Source organism: Cotesia typhae, unplaced genomic scaffold (genome assembly GCF_013202065.1).
Source record: "Cotesia typhae breed Kobodo isofemale line unplaced genomic scaffold, CoteBio_Ctyphae contig_22, whole genome shotgun sequence".
In the NCBI taxonomy this organism is placed as follows: Eukaryota; Metazoa; Arthropoda; class Insecta; order Hymenoptera; family Braconidae; genus Cotesia; species Cotesia typhae.
Genome location: NW_027423728.1, coordinates 6,506,014 through 6,525,844, shown reverse-complemented (window position 1 = coordinate 6,525,844; position 19,831 = coordinate 6,506,014). Strand labels below are relative to the sequence as shown.

The 19,831-nt window shown below is 27.7% G+C and overlaps 1 protein-coding gene and 1 long non-coding RNA gene across 5 annotated transcripts; one reads left to right on the top strand and one right to left on the bottom strand.

Annotated features, from left to right (window-relative positions):
• Positions 1-1,343: 1,343 nt before the first annotated feature.
• Positions 1,344-17,847, bottom strand: Nahoda (DOMON-like domain-containing protein nahoda). Of its 3 annotated transcripts, XM_074238607.1 has the most exons (15): positions 17,708-17,847; positions 15,794-16,409; positions 14,673-14,743; positions 10,679-10,776; positions 10,459-10,582; positions 9,550-9,781; positions 8,885-9,430; positions 8,039-8,623; positions 7,318-7,761; positions 7,057-7,205; positions 5,133-5,767; positions 4,401-4,585; positions 4,138-4,304; positions 2,768-3,008; positions 1,797-1,934 (listed from the first exon to the last, which is right to left on the bottom strand). In XM_074238607.1, the coding sequence occupies exons 2-14, from the start codon at positions 15,972-15,974 to the stop codon at positions 2,814-2,816; spliced, it is 3,612 nt and encodes a 1,203-aa protein (XP_074094708.1). In that variant the 5' UTR covers positions 15,975-16,409; positions 17,708-17,847; the 3' UTR covers positions 1,797-1,934; positions 2,768-2,813. The 3 variants fall into 3 exon arrangements, with proteins under 3 accessions (XP_074094706.1, XP_074094707.1, XP_074094708.1); XM_074238605.1 differs by lacking the exon at positions 2,768-3,008 and having other exon boundaries at positions 1,344-1,934; XM_074238606.1 differs by lacking the exon at positions 2,768-3,008 and having other exon boundaries at positions 1,344-1,931.
• A 140-nt stretch (positions 17,848-17,987) lies between these two features.
• Positions 17,988-18,970, top strand: LOC141524592 (uncharacterized). 2 transcript variants are annotated; one of them, XR_012478726.1, is made up of 3 exons: positions 17,988-18,079; positions 18,182-18,299; positions 18,699-18,970. It is a non-coding gene; the product is annotated as an uncharacterized LOC141524592 (long non-coding RNA). The 2 variants fall into 2 exon arrangements; XR_012478727.1 differs by having other exon boundaries at positions 18,051-18,083.
• Positions 18,971-19,831: the final 861 nt, after the last annotated feature.

Below are 19,831 nucleotides of genomic sequence, written 5' to 3'. Positions count from 1 at the left end.
AAAAATATTCACTCTGTGCACGATAATTATTATTATTATTATTAATACTATCATTGTTATGTGTATTTGCAAGTTTATCAATCCAAGACTCAGAAAGCTATTTTCTAAAATAAGTTTCAACTTTTTTTAGAATTATTAAAAAATTAGCCATATTCATGTATTTCTTTATTGTCGTAGACAATAATATTATTCAATCATTGTCAATTATAATTAATTATTAATTTAGTTTATTTTAGTTGTTAAAGATGAAAAGAATAAACTAATTATAGAAGAAATAAATCTTGAACATTATGAACCATTAATTATAAATTTACTCATTATGTTTAAATAGTAGTTATGAAGAAATAACATATAATACGTATGATGAAATATTTTAATAATAATAATTAATAATTAATAATATTAATTTGTTAATAATAATAGAATGTCTAAAAAAGTTACTCGATACTTATTAAATTAAGATGCTTATTAATATTTTAGTTTTGTCTTCCTACATGTAAAGAAGAAAATAATTGTTGAGCTAATGAATAATTACAAGTATTTTATTGCACGTTGATAAATGCCATAGATAAATTGGTGCATTTACAAATGTCTTATTTTATTTTTTTGAATATGAACATAAACATTATTAATATTAATAATAATAATAAACAATATAATCTACTTAAGAAAATTATTGCGTTAATTCAAGCAACTTTTAAATAAAGGATTCTTAAGACCGAACGTTATTAAACGAAATATTTTATTGCTTTTTTTAAAAATTTTTTTTTTTTTTTATTTAGTGTCAGTATTACTATTGATTCTTTAACTAGTCTCTTTGGCGGAGAGTGTTCGTTTTGGTTTAATTTTTTTCGGAATAATTTCAATTGAGAACAAATTTTTTTTTTTCCAATGGATAATACTTATATTTATATATAAATGCGTGATAAATATTTACACATTATCGTATATATTTAATATCGATATCTCTAATTTAAATACATGTTAAATTTTATCTTAATGTATGAGTGCAATTTGTAAAATTTAAAATTCAAAAAATACAAAATATGTAAAATATTATTACAAATTGAATTTGTGTCAGTAAAATATAAACATTTAAGTAAATTAAAATACTTAAAATAGAAATATCGATACACTAAAAAAATTAACATAAAAAGTTTCTCATTTACACAATTAACAAAAAAATTAGCACCATATCTATACAAATAAAATTTAAAAAAAGAACAATTTAAAAATTACACTAGTCAATTTTTAATTATTATCTCAATCTTCTTATTTTTTTTTTTTTTTTTTTATCCACAAAATAAGAAAATCATTAAATAAAAATTATGTACAAAAGCCGAATTATTTCTCAATATAAAAGTCAATTAAAAAATGATAAGTAAAAAATAAATAAAAATAATAAGTCGAAATACTGGGATAACTTATTTAGGTTTTTGATTTCCATAATCAACGTAAACGCGAACAACTTCCCCGCTGTATTTACGTTGACTGGGCATGAAATAAAAGTCGGGCTGTTGGCCCGAGGATTGTGAGTTCCCATTACCATGACTCTTGGAACGATTATTTCTGCGATCTTGAGTGTAGTAACTCAGCTGCGGTGGAGGCGACGGCTGTCTAGTTCCAGGGGCTCGAGGCAAACTATAAGTCGCTCGTGGTGTAGATGACATCTGATGGCTGTGATGGTGATTATTGGTGTACTTATGATTATGGTTGTTATTATTGTGCCCGTTGGAGCTGCTCAATCGATGTTTTTCCATCATATTTTTTCCAGGCATCGTTATTGCGCCGTCTGTTACGTCTCGCGTTCTCGGAGGATTTGATACCGGAGGCGGTGGTACTTTTTCTTCAGTCTCAAAGGCTTCAAAACCGAAATTTGTTTTGGCACCAGTTGAATAATCTTTCCACATATTATTCGTGATCAAACGCTCCTGCTGCAACAATAAACATAAAATATATTTTTTTTTATTTTACTATAAGTAATTATTGAAAAAAGTCCGATAGCTGTCTTTTACCTTCTTTTTCAATAATTTATAAAATGTCATCAACATTTTTTTTTTTTTTAATTTAATTTAAGAGATATTTTCATTTTTTATTCAATATTTTTTTTTAATTGAAAATTTTTCTATTAAAAATAGCTTCTAACAATTGATCATTTAGAAAGTTATCGAGTTGCGGTTGACTTATCAGGCCAATAAAATTTTTATAATATTAAATTTTATAAAATAATTTCTAAAAACTTCTAATTTTATAATTAAATTAATTTTAAAAAAAAAATTCTATTTTTATAAATTAATTAAAAATATTATTTTTATAAATTAATAAAAATTCTAAATTCTAATCAATTTATTACTTGTTTCTTTTTTTAAAATTTTTACTAAAGTAATCTTAAAATTTTTCTATTTAAAAAGTTTTTTTTTTTTTTTTTTTTTTTTCAGTACTTTAAAATTCATAAAAATTATATCGTTAAAGATTTTAAAATTTCTAGTATTTATTTAGATCATAATATTATTAATATGCGCGCGCATCCGCCATTTCAAACAACTGTAGCCGCCATCTTGTCAACTATAAACTTGAAACTTGTTTTTACGATGTTTTTGATATAAAAAATGATTTTATCAAGCAGACAGTTATTGTACCTTAAAAAAAATGAATATTAAATTAATAAATAACATAAAAATCTAACAATAATTAGTAAAAAGACATGAAAAGAGAACCGAGAAAAATAAAAAGGGGAAGAAAAGAGTTAAAAGCTCATAGCGAGTACCTGAAGGAAATGAAAGCAATAACTCATTAGATTGTGGCCTATAAATTTAATACGGGACAGTTCGATGCATATTTGATGATGTATATTGATGATTAGGTCGAGGCTGTTGTCGATGACGATGATGATGGTGATAATGATGGTTATGATGATCATTGTAGTGATGTGATCGCATCATCACGGATGTACCATTAATTGGATCAGCCAGGGTAGAAGAAGAGACCAAAGGCAGTGAGTACACCCTCTAATACAATACCAGCGGTAGTCAGGAAGAGCGCGGGTCATGCAACAACAACAAGCAAAGCAATACAATCGATTTCAAGTTTATTAATAATACCGTTTCAAATTATGTAAACCTCAGTCAAGGGTACTCCAAAGTAATTATTTAGTAGACAAAAAAAAAAAAAAACAGTTGAAATATTTTAAATTCACAAGTTTATGCACCGTAAATTTTTTTTCTATCTTTAATTAAAAAAACATCGAGTGGTGTTTACATTTACATTAAAATAATTGCGAATTTGCGAGCATCAGACGGCGACCTCGAGACGTGATATGAAAAAATATTTTTATTTATTTATAAACCCTTTGATGGAAATATTCTGAAAGGCATTTGAGCATCGGAAGCTTTTAAGCCGTGAATTTCATTTTATAGTCAGGAAACTTGATCAATTTTTAAATGTAAATTTTTTTATATTACTTTATGCTTTTAATACCGAGATTCTCTGCAGGGTATGAATTTTGTTATTTATTATTATTATTAATTTTTATTTTTTTATTGAACCACATAACGGTTTAAAGAATTTTAATTATTTTATTAATTTAAAAAAACCCGCAGAGTTTAAATTAATTTATTAATTAATTATAAAGCTGCGAGTATTAAATTATTAAAGGTGTGGAAAAAACAGCAAGTTCCCAAGTTACTAATTGTTATTCGTTTGTAACAATAATAACGGTATTTAATTAGTTACAGAATACTTAATTAGAGTGAATATACCAACGAAATATCATCTACAGACTAATTTAAATAATTAAAAATAATAAATAATTATTAATTAAATTAATAGTAATTGAAGAAAATCTTGAAGAAATTTATTGTTCGAACAATTACTTTAAAAATCCTCGAATAGTAAAAAATAAATTCTTCAAGTCAAGTTATTATCTTAAATAAAATATTTATATAATATATTAAAAATACTTAATCCATTTGTTTCAATCTCTAAAGTAACGTTTCATTCGTAGCCAACTTTTTACTATTCGAGGTGCTTTTAAATTCTTTATATAAATATTAGCCATTAAAGTTATTGATTACTTTCTACAGTTCAAATATTAGTTATTCACCCTGACTAAACAAAAAATTCAATACAACTGTTTACCTTAGTCATTCTCTTCCGAGTGGCTTTGTAGAGCGTACAGCTAGCCTGTAACAATGCTAATGCTACCATAGCAGCTATACACCCAATGACGACGTAAAGTTTTGTTGTCCCAAGTAGCAAATCATTCGAACCAATGGTCCTCTCTTTATCTTCACTCAATTCATATCCTATTTCAATAAAAAAATAAAAAAAAAAATAAAAAAAAAACGTTATTAACAAGATGATTTTTAGTTTTTTTGGTTACTGAAAATTTATTTACTCACCTATCGGGGGCTTAACTACCAGATAATTTGGATCTACACGAAGAGATCCTATTCTTCCTGTTAATAATGCTTCTTTGAGGACTCCCTCAATCATCATAAGAGTATCTTCCGGATTTACCGCTTGTCCTTTTTCATTTTTCTCCACAATTACATTTATTTTTGCAATTATTCCATTATCGTCATTCCTAAAAATTAATTAATTAATTAAATTTTTTTTTCTCTTAATTGAAAAGTAACAACCTGCACTGTACACTGAGAAAAAAAAATACTTTTACTCAATTAATAATTTCTGAAGAAATTATTTTAAATTAAAATTAAAATTTTTAAAAATTTAAAAATATTAATAATTAAGAAATGATTTTGTATCTTGTGAACTATTGACATTTTTGAAGATATAAGCTCATCTCGATGCTACACTCATCAAGACCTTTCATTTAAGTACCCACATCGATTTTTTATATATTTATATATATTATATATATGTATAAATGAAAAATATATGAAAATGCATGTGGGTACTCAAATGAAAGCTCTTGATGAGTGTAACATCGGAATGAGCTTATATCTTTAAAAACGTCAATAGTTAAAAAAGTACAGTGCAATTTAACAAAAGTAATAATTTAATAAAGCAAAATTTTATTAATTTATTAGAGTTGATTTTTTTAAAATTAAAATTAAATTGCAAGTGTCAATAACTAGGTCTTTTACCTTAGATTAAAAAAGAATACTCACTTTTTGAGTTCAGTGAGTTGTGTCCGATAAAAACCAGGAATTTTATCTTTAAAAGTCGGCTCAAAATCATCTGAAATTCTATTTGATGTAATTTCAAATTCCTGAGTCCCAAATTGGGAAGCTTTGAATCCATCACCAACATTGACCAATTTAACTTCAACCTCGTAGTCGATTCCAGAAGGCGCAGCGGTCATCATATCATAATCGTCTGGTTCGTCAATTCCGCAGGATTTAATGCAAATTCGATCTGACGAAACAAACGGCACCCGGGTATGTTTCCGTATTTTTTTATTCACCGAATTAAATATTCCTCCTTTAACGGGGAACATCATATAGAGACAATGGTCATCCGTGAATGAGAAATCTTTAGTGTCTTTAGTTGCTCGTTTCCGGGAGAACATTAACGTAGTTACGCCATTTTCAATTTTACCACTTATGTTGTAAATATCTTGAGAAGGATCTAGGAGTGGTAGACTGTAACCACTGATCCAAGTGTCCATAACAAACGGTCTTCCATTAGTCTTATCTACCCATCCTAATATAGCGTCTGTTTGTGTCATTTTATCGTCCTCGGAAAATCCAATTCCCGTCCAAGTATCCGTATTTTTTGTTTTAATCGTAAACGTAATGTGATCCTAAAACAGAAACAAAGTGCTCTTTATATGCATTACCAAATATATAAACAAATAAATAGATAAGTGTCATCCGGGATCACCCTCAATGGAAATCCAGATTTTTTATGTTAATGTGGAGAAATTTTATATTCTTCGTTTAATTTTCCGAAGAAAGTCTTTCGACTTTCAGTGTTTCAGTGATAAAATATAATATTTTACAAGTTTTAAATAAATAAAAAATGATAGTTCAATACACAAGAAATATTATTGTCTTCTTATTGGATTCAGGGCAATCAATATTCAACAAAGCATTGAATTATTGTTTTTATGATCAATCTCAAAACAGCAGTTCCAAACAATTACCAAATTAGCATAACTATTATTGGTGAAAATTGTATATATCAAGTATTTTATATGACATTTAGTATACTATACCATTATACAACCTACTGTGCCTCGGTAAACTACGAGCATCAGCTCTCACCTTTTATTTTATTTTTATTTTCTTATATGGTATGAAAAAGTAAATGTCATATTTTTTACTTTTAAATTTCTAAATAATTTTCTTAGCTTTATTTTTAAATTATCAAAAAAATATAAAAAACTTTATAAAGTTATCTTACAGTTTTTAAATCTGAGAATAAATTTAATTTTATTTTAAAAAAGCTCTGAATAATAAGTCGGAAAATCCTTAATTAAATATATCAGAAATAATAGGATCTAACATTGCGATTCAATCTTATTCATTTTGCTTGAAAAGCTTTCACGATATCGTTGTTCAATGTGGATTTTCAATCACAAGATTTACTCAATAGTATTTCTCAAAAAATTTGTAATTTCTTGCCTTTAAAAGTTGGAAAAAATTTTGGCTCATGTTTTTGGATAAAATTTCTAATTTATCTTTTTTTTTTTTTTTTTTAAGTACATAAAAAAAAACAATAAAAAAAAATTGAATATCACAATTTTCTAAATAATTTATAAATTTAAAAAAAAATTGTGATATTCAATTTTTTTTTTTAATTGTTTATTTTTTATGCATTAAAAAAAAAAATATCAAAATTTTCAAACAAAAATTTCATTAAAAAAAATGAAAATTAAAATGGTAGACCCCACTTGTAAATAATTACCAAATATATAATTTATGGATAAAATTTTGCGTGAAAAAAGATAATTCCGCAAAACCCGAATAATGAAAGTTGTTTTCCTCAACGGAGTTGTGTTTTAATGGTGGTAATGGTAATGGCAAAAAGAGAAAGCAAAAATATGTATACATATAAGTAGCTTATACATTTAAGTATCTAGATACTCACCTTCCTTGTCTTATAACTCCACCGAATGTAATACTCGCAGGTGAAATTTTTCACAGTACAACTTCTGGGGTATTTCCATTCACCACCACAATTTCCACTTTCAAGTGGAGTAGGTCCACCAAGTTCATCTTTGCTCCTAGTTTTCTCATCTAAAAATAGTAATAAAAAAAAAAAATTATTAATAAAATTACGAAATTAGTCTTCTTAAATAAGATATCCCCTTTAAAAAGATCTTATATAATAAAAAAGAAGAATAAATACCGAAAAAGTTGAAGGTGGTCACGCCTCGTTGACTTTTGTGGCCGTGATACTTGAGTTCATCAGTCTTATAGAAGTCCTTGACACTGACCTTGCTTTTTTCGACACCACTAGGAGGCTGGTGGATGTAATTGCCGGGCTGCTGTCCTCTTGCCCAAATTACCTGCATATCACCATCAACAATTTCATGATCAGTGAGCTCGTTAGTTACCAACTTCCTTCTGAACATTATAGTGGTGACGCCGTTTTTCTCGAAGCCCATAGCGGCCGTTAAGCTCTCTTTTCCTCCCCAAAACGCATCGTTACGCGGAGTGGAACGGTCGCGGGTGTAATAATCACCGATCCTGTGGGTATTCTCTCTGGCCATACCGATTATCATATCCGTGCAGTCCATTGGATTGAAATCGTGTTTCGGTGTGTACTCATGGACTTCTGGTCTCACCGGTGCTGTTCCATTAAAAGAAAACAAATATTAGTACAAGTTAAACAAAATAACTGGTTTATTGTTATGATACATGCCATAATACTATATCTTTTTTGTATTAATTTTAAAGCGCTACTATACAGCTACTTTATTGTATGAGTACTGCATTTACATTTTACTTTATTTTATTTTATCTATTTATAATTACTATAATTATGTTAAATCACTACTTTTACAACTATCTAATAAATATTTTATATATTTATAACTATTTACTTTTTTTTTTTACTAAAATATTACCTTTTGTTGCGCCTGATTTGGTGCTTACTTCAGAATCTTCATTTTCTGACTCGAAACTTGATTTTGAATTAGGTTCAGGTTCAGGTTCTGGATGTGGTTCAGGTTCAGGTTCTGGATGTGGTTCAGGTTCAGGTTCTGGATGTGGTTCCGATGAGTGTTTAATATTTGATTTAGGTTTAGGTTCAGGTTCAGGTTCAGCTTTAGGTTCCGGTTCTGGTTCAGGTTCGGGACGTGGTTCAGGTTCAGGTTCAGCTTTAGGTTCAGGCTCTGGTTTTGGTTGTGGAACAGATTCAAATTTAGAGATTGATTTAAGCCGAGGTTCAGGTTCAGCTTTAGGTTGTGGAACATTTTCAATTTTAGAAATAGATTTAGGTTCTGGTTTAGGTTCAGGTTCAGGTTCGGCTTTAGGTTCGGGTTCTGGTTCAGGCTCTGGTTTAGGTTCAGGTTCAGATTCAGCTCTAGGTTCGGGTTCGGGCTCAGGTTTAGGTTCAGATTCGGGTTCAGGTTCAGGTTGTGGTTCAGAAATTTTAGGTTTTAATTTCGGTTCAGGCTGAGAAGTTGGTTCTGGTTCTCTGGTAGTAGTTCCTGTGCAACAAAGCAATAACATGCAACTATTTTACCAACACCGTGCTTTTCTATTAATAATAAGATCAACTTTTCAAACAACAAATTACTTGAATAAATAAAAACTAAATTAAGTGAATAAATACTTCTAAAAATCTATAAAAATGTTACAGTTTTAAAGTTAAAAAGTTACAACAAAATAAAATTTTATGTGAAATACTCCATTAGATTAATTAACATAACTCAACTCTAAGATAAACAAATAAAAATATTAAAACATACCAGTAGTAGATTCAGGTGACCGTTTCTTACGGCCTTGCTTGGTGCTAACTTGATAAGTTACGCTTGTTTGAACAGTTACGTCATTGTCAATACTCGTCGCAGTGACGCCTAATTCAGACCGCGGAGATTTCGGAGACCTTCTTTTAGCTGACCTCGAAGATGGCTCTGCTGTTGGCTCGCCTGTCAATGCTCCGTGAGTCGGTTCAGGTTTCGGCTCTGCCGGAGAACTATTAAGGCCTCGCAAATTATTATTATTATTATTATTATTATTATTATTCTTGGCCTGGGTTTGTGACTTCGGTTCTGGCTGAGGCAACGTTTCAGGCGTCACATGATTCTTGCCGTGTATTTCAGGGAACGCACGACATGACGGCGTTAAGCTGCTTGGTCGCCAACCTACTCCCACCCACGAAGTCCCATTAACTACCATTACGCCTTCTAATTCCTTAGAGTCCTTGAGTATTCGCCAATAAAACACAAAGTCATCGGAGAAACGTATCATCGTGTGTCCCTGCAGGTCAATTTCAGTAGACTTAATTGAGGATCCTGCAAAGTATATTTATAATATTTAATATATTCATTTAAATCTAAGAAAAGGCAAATTAAATAGTGGTGGTACAAAACAATTTTGTAAGAGCATAGAATTATGAGAAATAGAAACTTACTCTTGGCGCAACCTGGCCCAAACCATCCAACGTTGCAATAACAATGTTTCGTGGGAAACGTTGTACCGCCATTGTCGACGCAAATGCCCTGATTTCCGCAGTCCGAATCATCAAGACAATCTTCCCGAAATTCACACCTCGGACCGTGGTAAAATCTGTCGCACCTGCATCTACCAACCAGTGATCTTCCATGCCCACTACAGTCTTCGCGATACGTTTTTCTATCTAGAATCTGTAAAATTTTATTAATTGTGAAATTTATTTATTATTTATTTTATATGCTTATAGAATTTAATTCCCTTTCAAATATGCTATATTTTGTTTCATATTTATTTATAAAAATATGTACGTCAGGGTAATCATTAAAAATTAAACTTTTCCAGCGGTCATAAAATTTTATTTGTAGTAAAAATAAAATAAGTTATTAAAATTAATTTTGCGTATATTTAATAATTTTATTAGAAATAAATTATGGCAAAAAAAAAATTGATATGTAGAAATTTTAAAAAATTAAAAATGCAATTTTTTAAAAATAATTTTTTTGTTAAATAAAATAAAAAAATTGTGAAGTGACTGCTAATTTTAATGTCATAAATAAGTATTTTTTTTTTTTTTTTATAAAATTTCTGCTGGGTAATCAAAATTTAATTTTCAATGAGTTGACAATTTTTATTTTTCTAGTCGTTATATATGTAAATAAATTAATTAAAAAATTGAATTTAAATATTGCAAAAAAAAATGAATAATAATAATATTAAATTAGATATCGGCTAACTTTAATATTAAAAATATCCGGTTTTAAAAACTACAAAGTGTCACGTTAATACCGGTCTGAAAGGGCCTAAATTCCCAAAAATTCCAATATCAATAACAATAATAATAATTTAAGATTCAGTGTACGGTACTTACATCAATGTCAGCACAAGACCAAAACCTGTAACTGGTTCCCCACTCTTCAGCCTCCCGAAGTAGCCGGATTGTGCAATCGGTGCAGGTGAAATTCTGAGGCAACTCAACTGGGTAATGCTGTGCCCTAAGGTAATTTAAATATTATCCATTAACAATAATTTATAAATGATAAATAATAATAATAATAATAATAATAACAGCAATGATTTCAAAATCTTACGTAGCGTCCTCCTCGACAAATTCGCTTTGCTTAGTCACAGGCGTAAGATCCACAAGAGGACGGTCCAACGCGTCCAAAATCTGTAGCCTGAATCCTCCCTGAAACACAAGTAATAAATAATAAAATAATTAATGAATGAAAATAAAATAAGCGTTGATATTTGATTTATAATTATAATGTATCACATGAGTTTTCATGGCGGCTTTCACCTGAATTCCTTCGCGGTGATATAGTCTGAAGCTTGACATGCCCAATACTTTTACCACGACAGGTATTTTACAACCCAGCATTAAAGTCTCCGGCGTAACTTGTTTGTATTAACATCGGTAAATAAGTAATTACTACAATTACAATTACAATCACCATCACAATTATAATTTTACAATATAAAATTTATAATGTAGAATATACAATGTACAATTACTATGAACTATGACAATCTAAAATCTACAATCCACAATCTGGTTATTAACAGCTATCATTAAGCGGTTGATTGAAAAAAAAATAACACACGGTCATGAACAAGATAAAAAATGTCAATTATCATGATGACAATACAGGAGACATCTCGACAAAAAATAATACGGAGAAAGTAGTTTACAATTTCTCTCCCATCGGATATCATTTGAACAAGTAAAAAATTTACTTTATTTAGATTCTGATTTAGAAACTCCAGAAACAATTCCATGGTTTAATAATTATTAATTATGAAAAATTATAATAATTACAAAACTAATAATAAACAATAGCTATTGATTTTTATCTGCTTCCAAACAATATTTGTTTTGAATTGGTTTTTTTTTTTTTTTTTTTACGACACGAATTTCATCCCTGACTGGACGCAGTAAAACAGAAGAATATATTCATTTGACTGGACACCAAAAAGTTTTTCATTATGTTCCACTTTTCTCTGAATCTAATCAACCGAATTATTCAAGTACATAGTCGGAATTCCACACCAGTCGCTGTTCGCTTCATTAATGTACTTCGCATTGATCTTTATATAAATAGTTTATAGGCAAAGAGGAATATATTTAAATTAATTAAAATATATTCTTCTCCTGTTATCTTAAATTAATAAAAAAAAATTACAATTTTTTTTTGTTACATATCAGAAATCTACAACCGTTTGTTTCTTCACATAGTTTATAAATATACCTTGCGTTTATTTCTAATATATAATTTGTAAGCAAAGAAGAATATATTTGTTATATTAAAATATATTCTTCTTAAGCTGTCTTAAATTAATAATAAAAAAAAAAAAAAACTTATAATTATCTTTTTTAAAATAAAAAATTTCCAATTATTTATTTCTTCATATAATTTTAATATCAGTTAAATTTAATGAACTGTAAAAAAATTTTTCCAAAATGAACCTTAAATAGAATCATCATTAATGAATAGTAAATAATATATAATTGATATTTGATAAGTGTAGAGTGAAACCCAATAGTGAAGATGATATAATTGAATGGTGACTATGCTCCTTGCCTTGTTACAGAGTTACAAACTAATATTATATTACATTAACTCCTCGTAGGCGGTAACGATTTAATGTCAAAGATATAACGGACATGAAGCGAACATTGCACTCTATAGTACTATTCACTCGGTACCTCTTGCCTCCTGGTTAGTTAGACTATTAAAACGCATAATTTTCGTAACGGACAGGTAAAGAGAAGCACCGACTGCAGACACCAATGGAATGTGGAATGAAGGTCAGCGTTAATGCAACGTTTCCGCATTCACGAGCAATCAACTCAATAGTATTTGCATTATAAATCGCTATTTTTGCATCTTCATGTTTCTGCTTCCCAGTTTTTTTCGGGAGGAATTCCGTCGGGGTAAATTAATTGATTTTTCAACAATTCAATGGGTGGTTACTGTAAGCCAACCAGGAACAGTATTAAATATACATATATACATATAAATACATATATAAAGGCTCGATTCGTGCTACGTCACACTAATTTGAGGTCATAACGGCTCTCACAATTGAGTATCGGGTATGTCTCACACGATAGCTATCCACGTGTTGTCTGAATATCTGAATATCAATGTCATTTCTTCTTGTATTATAGAGGTTTTATATTCAATATAAAAGATTTTTTCACTTGCCGAGATCAAAAGTCTACTACTTTTTTTTCGACTAATTTATCTTTGAAGAATGTAGAGATAAACAACAGCTTCTTTCCACATCAGTTGGGTGGTTAATTTAAAAATTATGTATGAGCTTCATTTTGACAATTTGACAGATTTTATAACAACACTTTTTTTTTACTGTAATTATTTGTCTAGTTTTTTTTTTTTTTTTTTTTTTTTTTTTTGTTTTAAATTCAATTATTCAATGGGATGTCCAACTATTGAGGTCATGATTAACCACATACATTGAATTAACAAATTACACAGCATGAAATTGAAAACTATTAAATTAAATTAAATATTTTAATTTTCTAAAATAATATCAATTTTTTTTCTTATAAATTTTTTACTTCAACAGATTTATATAAAAAATTTAATTTTTTAGTTTTGAATTTTACATTATTTCAATTAAAAATTATATATTAATAAAGCTTAAAAAGTAATAACAAATTTATAATATTAATTGTTAAACTTGTTCTTATATTATTGATTTTTTACTCAAGCATATATTAATATGTACAGAAAAAAATAAATTATTTAATATGCTCAGATACTTGTTAATTTTTAATATATTAAATATTATTACTATTTAAGAATTAGTTTTTTGCTATATATATAATTTTTGTATTATAACATTCAAATGATAAATATCAGAAATTAATATCTAAATTTAATTATTTCTGTTGTGAATTTAAGATTACTTGAATAAATACAAATTTATTATGGAGCTTGTAAATTAATAAGTAAAAATGATTAAACTTCTTATTTCTTCCCTATTTGTGTGTAGAATTTAACATTCTAGTGTGTTAAATTATTAAATCAAAACATGAGAACACTCTAAAATTTTTTACTGTGTAAAATTCATTAATAATACTTTCACAACAATAAAAAGTAACTCCAAAAAATGACTTGACCTGAATAATTCCATCAATAAAAATAACAATTAACAAAACTGAACAACATATTGAATAATTGAATAAAATCCCTCGAATATACAATAAAAAACGCCTATAACTATAAACCGAAACAATATAAACAGCGTACAATATACAATCATCTTTAGCCTACGTATACAAAAGTGATGCAACACATCAATACCTGGCTACGCATTCTGTATCCAAAGCGTCAACCTGAATGTCTATTACCTTGGTTAATTTCGCAACCGTCATACATCCACTCGTACTCATATTTATCCATTATTATACACATACAAGCCTATCAGCCAATCATAATCACAATTCTATAATAATATAATATAATATTCATACATACATAATAAGTAATAAGATTAATTCTTTATATCAGTCTGTGATTGTGACTATGACTGCGATTTAACTAGTATAGAGAAGTATAGAGAAGATACCAGGACAGCATACAGTGATAATCGGTGCCTACTCAACAGCACGTTCGCTAAATACCTCACCGTCTTTCGTGAATAATTCAAAATATCGCCTTGGAAGAAAATGCGTGTAGGCCATCCACTTTAATAGTGACTATAAAATTACACACACTCACACATACTTGCTAAAATACATAAACATATGAACATATATATTTTTAAATAAAAAACTTAATACTTGTTCGCTATTCACTGTCTTCATTTTGCGCTTAGCTCATCTCTTCTCATCTTTTTTTACAGTATGTACTCAGTGTGTTGTGTCGTAACAAACCGTCAAGGAATCTCCTATATATACGTACATTTACGAACGTACGTTGATGTCTTAGGTATAATACTGAATAATATATCCTACTCTATCCTATCCCCTTTCCCTATCTTTTATAGCTTGCCGTATTTTCTTATAGATGTTTCTCAGAATTATAAATTTATTTAAATGGAATAAAGTTTACTTACTCGGTGAGGATAAGCCAGATGCCAGGTTACATTGAATTGACTGCCGGACAATAAACTCGTTTTTATGTCTCCTGAAAATTAAAATCGTTAAATTTAGTTATAAATTTTTTTAATTTTATAACAATAAATTTAGATTTATTATACTATATTTTTAACTGTTAAATTATAAAATTAAAAACATTACATTAGGAAATTGATTTATCGTGGAAAGGCAGCATCACGGTGAATAAATAAAATGTAAAATCCGGAAGCCAAGAACGCAATCGGACGATCGTTCCGTTCGGCGATTCTTTACACTTTCTGGCTACCGTACATTTAGTTAATCATATTCTTTAGCAATTTTTTTTTAAATAAATTTTCATTTATTATTTTCAATTTCAATTGGTAACTTTCGAGTTTTTAAATATTTAAATAAATTGATAGACATCTGACTATTTCTTCTTTTAAAATCATGATACTGAAATTATCAAACATCTAAAAATTTTTTTAATTTTTATTACAAATTATTTATCTTAAAAAAATGTTTTTAAAATTTTTACATATAGAATTTTTTAATTAAATTTTTTTTATTATAATTTAATTGCTAAAAAAATTTTTGGACTGTTAAATTCAGTCGCAAATAAAAATTTTTTTCATTTCTTCTCTGCTACAAATAAATTATTAAAATAAAAAAAAAAAAAAAATATGAAAAGTTTAAAAAATAGTTTGTTGATTTGAAATAGCAAAGAATGCATATTTACAAAGCAAAATAAAAGGAACTAGGGATAATCCGTGGAATGCTATACTCTCAGCAGCAAGATTGCCCGAACGGGTGAAAGTCGACTCTCTCGATTGGACGTGAGCCTAAATTCCTCCACCCATTCTCTTTTTTACTTAAAATAATTTAAATAAATATATTATTATAATTTATAATTTATAATAATATTATTTCTTCATTGTAGAAGGAAGAATAACAAATAATTAATAATTGATATTATTAATGAAGAAATATTAAAGTAAACCGGTTTTCTTTTTATTGGACTATCATGATGAAGAACTTGCCGACGAATAAAATGTTATTGAGGCATTAGGTATTATATAAAAGCATGTAAGTACATTAGTATATTAGAGATTATCCGTACCTCTTGGCATTCCACAGGGTCCAGGAGTTCTTGCGCTGTCGAGGAAGTCGAGGTCGTACTTCCGTGCTCGTGGGAAGGTAAGAGCAACGTGGCCATAGGCGTCACTAACGAATAGTGTAATAAACACGAGCAGAATCTTCCGAGGTAGCAGCGAACGTTCAGTTATCGGCCTTCGAAACATTTCAGGATAATACTTGGTTGTACTTATGAAATATATAATCGAACGGCCAGCCGTTAAATGCCAACCCACAGGAACGCATCCACCTTTGTTGACTTTTATTATTGTTTTCTTTGATATATATCTGTTGTGTACTGTCTTGTATAAATATATATATTTTTATTTATATATATAAATATATATGGGTGTAGATGATGTACACTATATAATGTAATAGATGATGAATACTAAATAGATTTATTTAATATTCAATGAATGAAAGTTACTCATTGAAATACTATATCTTCATCAGCAATACCAAATTGTATCCTTAAATAGCCAACTAAACGTTTAAAAAATTTTAATCACTTGCTGTTGGATTTTATTTTATTTTATTATTTTATACATCCACTCGATGTACGAATTACCACCGGAAGTTACGATGTCCGTGATGGTTTTCTGAAATAAAAAAAGTTATGAGTTACTATTATTATTTTTTATTATTTCTCTACACTGATTCTTAAATTTAATTATTTATAATTATCGCGATACCTTCAAACTAAATTCCCAAATAATTGAGACTGTAATTTTATATCATTTAATTATATAATATCAAGTGAATATAAATACTAACATGTTTTTTTTTTGTCAATAATGAATTTTTTATTCAGAATTATTTTATAAGACTATCTTATAAAATTATTCCATAATTTTGCTTATTGTTCAATTACTTCTTTAATGTGAAATTTATCTTTAAAGATTACGGGAATAAATGAAGAATACAATTATTTAATTATTAAAAGTAAATACATTTCTTCACACTTAATAAAGACACTGACATATATTTTAAAATTTAAACATTCTAATTTAATTTTATAAAAATTATTCCTTCAATTTTATTAAAATAAATCAAAATTGTTTACGTTTTTGGTTAATTTAATGCAACGTTTAATTATTCATTAAAACGTCAGCATATTTTTTTTGTGTCGAATCTTCTGTTGTGCAATTAAACCAAAAAAATTATTCAAGATCAATGAAAAGACTAAATGATTTCTTCTTCGCTTAAAACTTTGTACTCTATAAAAAAAAAAAAAACGAATGATAAATTATCAAAAACTTAATTTTATAAAACGTGAAGAAATATGTTTACTTTTTATTAATTTATCAACAGATTGTAATTTCCTTTAAAGTAATTTGTTTTTGCAACTTTTTATAAACCTGGTGAAGGTAAAAATTTAATAAGATAAATTTTATATAATGTTTTTTCTCTAATTTAAAAAATTAAATCAACTTCACGTATTTTCTCAATAAAAACACAAAAAATCCCAATTTTAAAAATTTTATAAGCTTAAAAATGTAAATATCTTATTTTAAGAATCGGTAAATAAAATCCGGTAATAATTACTTAACATTTAAGTGACATCACATATGCAAATAAATAAATAAATTAATAAAATTACAATAAAAAAATGTCACTAATTTAAAATCTTTAAATTAAAGCTAATTACCACCGAAAGTAATAGAAAACAATTAGATAACTGTACAAGTTTTACTTTCAAATCCACGCAATATTATTATATATCTAATCAATGAATAATCTCATATAAGTATCCATGCTTACATTCACACATTTTTTAGCATTTTATAAAATTAAACCGCTTAATAATTAAGATAACATTGTTAAAAATAAAATAAATACTTAAAAATTAATATTAATAAAATAAAAACAAACATTTAATAATTACATAACAATTTACCTTATAAATAAATAAATAATTTATCATTTAAAAACAATAGATGATTGCCGTGAGTCATGTTTATGATTAAAACAACACTACACCATATTTATGCATAAAAAAAGTTGTTGGTTTTTAAATAAAAGTGAGCGATGCATTGGTAATAACACCAACTGCGCACTTGGTAATTTTTAATGACTAATTTAAAAAACTTTTTTTCCTTGATATTGATATTATTATTATTTTATTTATTTTTTTTTTTTTTTTAATATTCAACTCACGCGCACTTTCTGCAGACGCAAATGTGACGAGGCCAAGTCCCGGACTGGGCCCAGCACGCTAAGACACAAGACACCTATACTCTGTTTGGCTCGCTGGTGATCGTTGAACGTTGTAGGTATATATATATATATATATATATATATATATATATATATATATATATATATATATATATATATATATATATATATATATATATATATAATACCTTAGAGGCAAGAATAAGAATCAGCTCCTCGCATAGCAGCTCAACTTCTCACAAGACCCACAAGACTAAAACAGTATACAGTAGTATAAGTACAAGAAGTTGAGAGAAATAACCAAGTGATCAGTAAGTAAGCCCCCACTTATTGTATCTTACCGGCCTTTCTTCACCATTACTTCTCAACTTTTTACCTGTGTTGTTTCTTACCTCTGCTCTACTCCTCATTTCTTGTACGTATTATTTTTATTCCCTTTCTGCGGTACACTCTTTACTTACATTTCATACCGTGTGATTCAAACAGATTCACGTTTATTTTACGCTATTATTTCACTTTTTGCATTATACCTCCAGTGAAGATAAACATACGTGTTGTATGTTTTATGTTCATACGTTGCATTGTTTTGTATTGTAAATATTTACTCGAAAATTACAATGTGTATCACGTTGATGCTGATGGTGATGAAATTCTCCAGTGAAATTGTAACAATATTATTACGTATCTTCATTAAAATTTTTTTTTTCCAGGTTATCTTTTGATAATTATGTGTGATCTGTATTTAAAAAAAAAAAAAAAAATACACATTAGACTGAGACATATATCAAGACTCTGGAAAAAAAACTTGATTAAAAACAGCGATTTAATGCAAGAAAAGTTTGGTTCCGGTTGGAAAAAATTTATGACACTGAATTTGACATTATAAAGACGTTAAAAAATTTTTAGAATTCTATTACAACTAAATTATTATAAAAAAAATTTAATTGAAAAATTCCACATGTGAAAATTAATAAAAATTTCAAGTGAAAATTTTTAGCATTTTTTTTATTATAATTGATTTTTTATTAAAATTTTTTTAATTTACAGCTGACGGCTAACTTTAGTATTATAAAAATTTTCAATTATAATTTATGGAAAGTTCAATTAATAATTAAATTATCCAATTGATTTTCGGCAACTTTCAAATGAGGTTAACCCAACTATTTGACAATCAGAATCGATTTCATAATACTAGCTATAATTAAATTAAAAATTATTAAATCAATAATTCAAGCCCCCAATTTAAAAATTAGAATTGGTAATATCTGGTGATTATCATAAATCCTTGACTGCACAATTGGACAATTGTACATTGAAATTTTATTTAAAAAAAGTAAGTATTGAAATATAAAATAAATAACTTTTCTAGAGAAAGTTAAATTTGTCATGAATGTGATGATAATCAGTGGCATTGTCCCTAATAGGGATTGCTTTCGCTGTTTCTGTCATTAAACGTGTAATTTCTATAAATTTGCTTATGGAGAAAAACGTCGTCGAAAGTATAAAATTGTTTAGTAATTATACCCATATTTTTATTTGAGAAAGTAAATTATTAAATTTTCATAAATATAAATTAACCATTTTTGATTATTGTTAATTCTTCGTTATTTTATATTTTAGTGAGACGAAAAATAGTAAGTCAAGATTTAATACAACGAAGGCTGTCAAGTTAGAGAATCGTGGGAATCCCACGATTAGAGCGCCACTCATTTCTTCACGTCTATTTTACCGACTGACAGTAGCTTACCAATTGGCGGGAAAATTTGTTTCACTGTTAACCACCGCCAAACAAAATAACTTGACAATTCCTGCACTGCAAACATTACGTAATTTAAAAACAAAT